Source organism: Hippocampus comes, unplaced genomic scaffold, assembly GCF_001891065.2.
Source record: "Hippocampus comes isolate QL1 unplaced genomic scaffold, H_comes_QL1_v1.1 scaffold124, whole genome shotgun sequence".
NCBI classification, from domain to species: domain Eukaryota; kingdom Metazoa; phylum Chordata; class Actinopteri; order Syngnathiformes; family Syngnathidae; genus Hippocampus; species Hippocampus comes.
Window position 1 is genome coordinate 163,553 of NW_017805075.1, and position 6,918 is coordinate 170,470.

A 6,918-nucleotide genomic window follows, 5' to 3' on the forward strand; every position below is an offset into this window, starting at 1 on the left:
GTGTGTGTGTGTGTGTGTGTGTGTGTGTGTGTGTGTGTGTGTGTGTGTGTAATATTTTTAAAAAAATTTAAATATTGGGGGAAAAATAGACAAAACCCATGAACATACGAATCCTTATGTGCCAAACAGCAAGTTGGCAGTATTTATTCTTTGAAATAATAAAACGATATTGGCAAATATTTCGTTTTAAGTTAAATATCACAAGATGTTATCTATTTTTATTAAAAGTAAAAAAAAAAACAATTGTTGAGCGATATTACTAACAACATCTTTGTGTTAGGCTTCCTTTCAAATTCTCTTAACATGCGTGTTAGCTTCATTGAATAAGAATAACAGAAAATAATCCCAAACAATATCGATATTGAAGAAGGTCTTGATGGTTTGCGATGCCGTTTGTGTGTGCTTCCAGTAGAGAAACGTCTGCGAGAAACGGTGCAGTTCGGGGTGAAAGGTAGCAGCACCTTTTTGGAGTGTCAGCCTCGGTCCCCTCAGGCCACCATCAAGTGGCTTTTCCAGAGTAACGGCAAAAGGAAATTGGTAAGGAACATCGCTTGGAGGAATAGCTCACTACTTGCAGGGGATTGAGACAGAGCCCTGTTGCAAATAGTGACAACCCCTGAGTTTTTTCATGATCACCTAAATGAACTCATTGACTGTCAGCCGTTTTTCAAGCAAAGATCCCCGTTATGCCAGTCACTTCAGAGTACTTTTTGGGACAATGTTAGCACCCAACCTACCACAAAAAAAGTCTGAAAAAAAAAGATTAATTCTATAGTCATCAACATGTGTTGGCTTCATCAAAACCACCAGTTTCAGACCAAAACTTGAAGGAAACAGTGACTTTGACGCTAATATTTGTTGCACCTCAAACTACAAAACAAAAGCAAGACTAAAAGAAGGCTTTTGATGACAAATAAAAATTTTTTTTCTAGATATACATCCAACAAATACGACAAGATTTAAGCCCCATTATAAACTGATCGGGCTTGCCACTGGATTGCACTGCCCAAAATTATGCTTTTCGGCATTCCATGTTTTACGAGCAAGAAATTGACAAAAAACAAGGTGATCTCATCATTTTTTTTCCCATTATTGCACACGGACCATCACTTTCTGACTGCTTGGCTCTTCAGCTCAACCGCGTCGGCGATGTCCTGAAGACCAACCACGGCATCCTTCTCAAGTCCCTCAATGGATCGGACGCGGGGCTGTACCACTGCCTGGCCACCGAGAACAACTTCAAACACACGGTGGCCCGCGTGGCGCTGCGCATCCTCGATCGAGACATCGTTTTGGCTCTGAGCGCTCGAGACGATGACGAGGCCGAGACCGATCCCGAGTCTCACTCCGCGCGACCTTACCCTCGATCGTCCCTCGCTTCCACACCTTTCCCGCCTGAGATCAGACTGATCAACCAGTACTGCCAGTCCTACTGGGAGCAGTCCAGTCCCAAGCAGCAACAACATCACCAGCGCAAGCGCACCAACCGGCGGCATGCAGAGGGCCAGGAGCAAGGTCTCGGTTAGGGCGCTCCTGCCGTCTGAGGTGGCCCAGTTGAACTTTTATTGGTTGTTGTTCATGCATGTTTGTGCATCTCCTCCATTGGTTTGACAGTCGGCGCTGTCATGCCGTTCAAGTACCATATTGGCGGTTTTATCTTCTGCGTAGCGGGTGCATTTAGTGGATCGCACGCCTCACCAATGAGCGCATTCCAATGGTTCCAGTGCAGTTTCTCTTGTTTGTTCAGCTTTCAAGTTCAGGACAAGTCACGACTGAAGTCATTTTTGATTAAATTAAATTACCTTCCAGACCAACCACAATATATTCCTAATGTGAAAAGATAGTTTTTCCTCACACAACCACATGACTACTATGACGTACGCGACTTGCCAAAAGTTAGATGTTGGGCTTTGCCATGAACATTTCAGGGTGAACATAAAGTGCACTGCGTTTCACTTTTTGCAGGTTCAGTGCATCGCATACTTTTTTTTTAAACTGTACTTACTTGCACCATATCTTAAGGGAGCGTATTGCTGCAACAACATTAAAGAAAAAAAAAACGTTCAGTTTCATGCTTTAACATGATAAAGTTCACGTTCCTCACCGCCTCCCCAGATCGTTCTCCGTATGTCATGTTTGGAGTGTTTGTTGTCATGTTAAACTTCCCTTTTAATTTGACCTTCTCTAAACTTCTCTAAACAGTTCGACTGTTTGGTGTTTCACGAATTTGAACAGACCAAATAATTGCCCTGGTTGAAGTCGACTTGGCATTTCACCAATCCTGTTGATCACGCTGTTCACATTTTGACGTTACAAGACCAAGATGACATCTAAAAATTGATAGCTTAGAGAAGTTTAAACATTTTATGTTCATCCTGAAATTGTACCTGAAAGCTGAATATCCCAAACTTTTTTTTTTTTTTTTTTTTTTTTTTTTATACCTGAAAGCCGAACATCCCAAACGTTTTTTTTTTTTTTTATCAGTAGTGTAGAATAAGCAAGTGCACCATTGTTTCCAATATTCCGACTGCATGACACTGAAAGTTGGCGGTGCAGGGAAAATAGGATATTTGTAAACTTATAACCCGAGTGCCACAAGAAGGTGTCAAGCGGCAAAACCACAAGTGTGCTACTTTTGAGTATATTGAGAACAAATGTAATATATTGATTGTGAATATAATATATACGGCCAGTGGATTACTGTTGTATTGTTTGAGGAAGCAAAGATGTTTTATCAATGTTTGCATGCTTCTCTATGTTGTTTGTCGCTCTTCTTGGACCTTGCCGTGTAACGATGTCCGTAAGGTGTCAACTATGAATACCGTGTTAAGCTAAGCCTCTCCTGTCCTGTGCTGTCGTGACCCCCCCAGTATGTGAGTGGTGAAGACACACTTCACCGCGGTCTTCCAGTCATGCACTTTGTCAGTGGTGGTGGTGGGAAATTTGGGATGTTTGCACAGCTGTTATCAGTAAGTTAAATCTTTTTTTTAATGTACAGTGTCTTGTTATATAAAGTGGAACGATGTTGACCCCGTGTTTTCAGTATGTTTCTTATGGCTTGGTTATCTGTGACTCTCCTTTCAAATGCATATCAAGAATATTACCAAAACTGTGTTTTTTTTTTCTCTTTTTTCATCTTCGCAATATTGCTAAGATACAGCTTTTTGCGAGGGAGTTCATGCATTGGTCATGTCTTGTCGTCACTATTGTAATGTGCTGCAATCTGGTCTTCCCATGTCCAGTATCAAAAGCCTGCAGTTCGTACAAATTGTGAGAGCAAGTCCCTTGACTAGAATTCGAAAATTTGATAATATTACGGCCCGGTGGTCGACTGGTTAGCACGCCTGCCTTCACAGTGCAGAGGTGTAGGCTTTCCTGTGTGGAGTTTGCATGTTCTCCCTCTGCCTGCGTGGTTCTTCTCCAGGTACTCCGCTTTCCTCCCAAGCTCCATCGTGTGGTGTGTGTGCGTGCGTGTATCTATCTATATATATATATAGATATCTATAGATATCTATAGATATCTATAGATATAGATATCTATAGATATATATATATATATAGAGAGAGAGAGATGTATAGATAGATATACAGATATGTTATATATGTACATGAAAATGAAATACAAATTATCCATGGATAAATGTTTGCAAATTAACTCAAAATAATTAATTGCAAATGGACACAGAACATTTAGCATGGTATGTGTCCGGGACTACTGTATAAATAACGGTCAAGATTTTTTATGAAATTTGGAGATTTAATGGACTGATTTATTTATGTGCCGCTAGAGGGAGCCCACGTACCAGAAGTGGCACCATGACCACATTTTGAGATTCCCTTGATTAGGTGAAGTCAATCTTTGTGAACTGTGGGCCTGTGCAAGCCTCGGAAGGCTTTTGTGGTTAATTTCGGGCGAAACCTGTCCGTGTCTGAGAATGTCAGTAGACGACTTGTTTTGTCAACGGTCTTCAATTCAACTGCCCTAACAGGTGTACATAGTCACTCAACTGCCGCTTTGCGACACTGCTGTAACATTGTGGAGCAGTATGGTATACGGCCATACCCTACAAAAGCGTACAAATTGACATGCTCCAAGAGACGAAGGAGTTTATTGTGGAAAAACTTTCGACAAAACAAAAAGTTTGGGGAAGCCTTTAATTCGAAACTTAAATCTGCCTGGAAACAAGGGATGCATCCGTCAAAGTGGCGTCAGTCATCCCAGTCGTCGTCGTCCTCTTCATCATCTCCGCCCTCGTCTTCGCTTTCATCTGCAAGAACATGCAAACACACTTGGGTTGGTTTTCGTGTTCGCTCGTCCCAGGACAAGCGATGCGTTTACCTGACGAGTGGATGGCTTTACTCCGCTTCTGCATGACCATCATGAGCGCACCGACAATGCCCTCGCCCGATTCGGCTGGCGAGCTCGCGCTCGGCTCCGGACACTCACTCACCTGTAGCACACAACGACATAATGCGACGGCAGGAAAACGGCACGCATGAGGGCTTATTAGGGCATTCCAATGCAATTACTTTGTTGGGTCCAAAATGGAATTAAGGTTTCAAATCACTGTTAAGGTGTCAAGCATTGTGTTAGGGTTTCAAATTTGTGTTTCAAACTAAGGTTAGGATTTCAATCTACAGTATCGGGTTTCAAGCCTTGGTTAGTGTTTCATATCATGGTCTCACAACTTGGGGTAGGGTTACAATTTGAATTAAAAGGCTAGAGTTTCAACATAGGGTGTGAAATCAAGGTTAGGCTTTCAAAATAGGGTTTTAATCTCAGGTTGGGGTTTCAAAGTAGGGTTGGAAGAGTTAAGGGTTTGTTTCAAGGCAGGTGTAAATTTAGGATTTCAAATCCAGGTTGATGTTTTCAATTAGGGTTTCAAACTGTGGTTGGGGTTTCAAATTATGGTTTCAAAGTAGGGCTTCAAACCAAGGTTTGGGTATCGAATGAGAAATTAAAGGTAGTATTAGGTTGTCAATTTAGGATTTCAAATCCAGGTTAGTGTTTTAGATTGTGGTTTTAAGCATGGGTTAGGGTTTCAAATGAATGTTTCAAACTAAATGAGGATTTCAATGTAGGTTTTTCAAATTAGGGTTTTAGAACTTGGGGTAGGATTTCAAATTAGGAGGACTTAAGCCTGGGATAGGATTTGTCAGTCAGTGCTAGAGTTTCAAGTTAGGGTTTAAAATCATGGCATCAAACTAAAATGCATTTTTCCAATGAGGGTTTCAAATATCGAACTGAGCTTTCAATAAGGATTTAAACAAGCCTGTGTTATGCTAAAAAAAAAAAGTCTGTTGGTTTTACATGCACAAAACAGAATGGAGATTGGCTGCATTTTGGTCAAACATGATTTCAATGCATGCAACTAATGTCCATACTTTTTAAAATATAAATCCAACAAACTTTATTTCAGTGTAAGAGTCAACTGAAATTCGTGTTTCAAGATTTTTGGAGTGTGGAAGAGGCACTTTACATTTCGGAGCTTTTTCCCCAGTCGTATCTGATCCAGCAGAGCACCTCTGTTGTCTGTTCTCGTCACAGACGAAGTGGTGGGTGATGATGGCGAGCTACCAAACGGAGGAGGAGGAGGAGGAGGCGCGTGAGGCTCCAAGGATAGCTGGAGAGGCGGAGGTGGAGGAGGCGGCGCCAGATCTCCGCAAGTTCTCCTGCCGGGCGGGGACGGGGCGGCCGGAGGTGGAAAAGCCGCAGCGGCACAATGTTGGGCAGGCCGCACCGGGGGAGGCGTGTTGTGAGAGATGCCCGTGTGAGTGGCCTGGGAGGATGGCGGCGGGGGACCGGGCGTTGGCGGCAGAGGGGGCAGGCAGCCTCGGTTGGACGGTGGCGGCGGGACTGCTCCCCGCACCCCTCGCTGCGACTGCGCCGGAAGGGGAGGCAGGGGGCCGGAACGTCCCCGTGGAGGCGGCGGCACCGGGACTATGCCTGGAACAGGAGGAAGAGGCCCCTGCCTACCCGGGGAATGTGCTGGAGGCCCAGTGGCTGAAACACACACACACACACACACACACGCACACACACACACACACACACGCACACACACACACACACACACACACACACACACACGCACACACACACACACACACACACACACACACGTTCACTTATACTGTATACTGGCAGCCACTGTCGAGCATTTTGACTGATCTTTCAAGACCCACACATCTGTGAGCAGGGGCATGGCGGCCATCATGTCAAGATTTTCCCGAATGGCCGTTGTATTTTCGGGCCGGTCAAACTGCGTGACAGCCGCCGCGGCCCCATCAATAATTAACTTTTGCGGCATGATGTTCGCCTTACCGACCAACCCACGTTGATGTTTACAGTACATTTTATCGGTGATGGCTGCCATTAAGTAGAAAACTTTTCGCCTTAAAACGTCAAAATTATCACGTTAAAACAAAACTTAGCACAATAAAACCAGAAATGTATTACGTTATGTGCAACATCACATTAAAGTGTTTATTAAATTAAAACTATCTTATAATATATATAATATAAACTACTGTATATTGAACTTTTTTGTTTCCCTATGGAAGTAACAAATGTTTTGTGAATAGAAACATAAGATGGCATGAAGCATTCATATCTATGGCTGTTTTTTCTCCGGCGCTAGTCATGTACACATCTCTCAAATATGCTGTTTTGGTCCTGTGTTTTTTTTGGGGTTTTTTTTGAGGCCCTCATTTATGGCATCTTGTAAAAGAGGTTGTAGGTTATTCCACAGTGAAAAATGTACTACTGGCACATACTTTCAATTTGACACTTTACGTATTAGTAGAAAAACGTCTGGGTGAACCAATCCCCGTTTTCATGGAAAACGCTGTCAATATTTGTGAATTTTTGCTGGGGTCCACTGTACAGTAATCCCTCGTTTATCGCGGTTAATGGGG

The 6,918-nt window shown here is 43.1% G+C and overlaps 2 protein-coding genes across 7 annotated transcripts in view; one reads left to right on the forward strand and one right to left on the reverse strand.

Annotated features, from left to right (window-relative positions):
* LOC109512982 (semaphorin-3F-like) overlaps nt 1–2,083 on the forward strand; it is a 25,335-nt gene extending 23,252 nt beyond the window's left edge. For 4 of the 5 annotated variants that reach the window (XM_019865132.1, XM_019865135.1, XM_019865134.1 and 1 more), the window contains 2 exons: nt 410–537; nt 1,134–1,526. In XM_019865132.1, the coding sequence (XP_019720691.1) occupies nt 410–537; nt 1,134–1,526 (521 nt within the window). Of the gene's footprint in view, nt 1–409; nt 538–1,133 lie in introns of all 5 variants that reach the window. The other variant, XM_019865136.1, reaches the window with a different exon arrangement.
* A 2,004-nt stretch (nt 2,084–4,087) lies between these two features.
* The window catches only part of wasb (WASP actin nucleation promoting factor b), a 12,654-nt gene continuing 9,823 nt past the window's right edge, over nt 4,088–6,918 (reverse strand). The window contains exons 8-10 of one of the 2 annotated variants that reach the window (XM_019865079.1): nt 5,481–6,004; nt 4,340–4,451; nt 4,088–4,268 (exon numbers count right to left, since the gene is read on the reverse strand). In XM_019865079.1, the coding sequence (XP_019720638.1) occupies nt 4,210–4,268; nt 4,340–4,451; nt 5,481–6,004 (695 nt within the window). In that variant the 3' untranslated portion in view covers nt 4,088–4,209. The remainder of the gene's footprint in view (nt 4,269–4,339; nt 4,452–5,480; nt 6,005–6,918) is intronic. The other variant, XM_019865080.1, reaches the window with a different exon arrangement.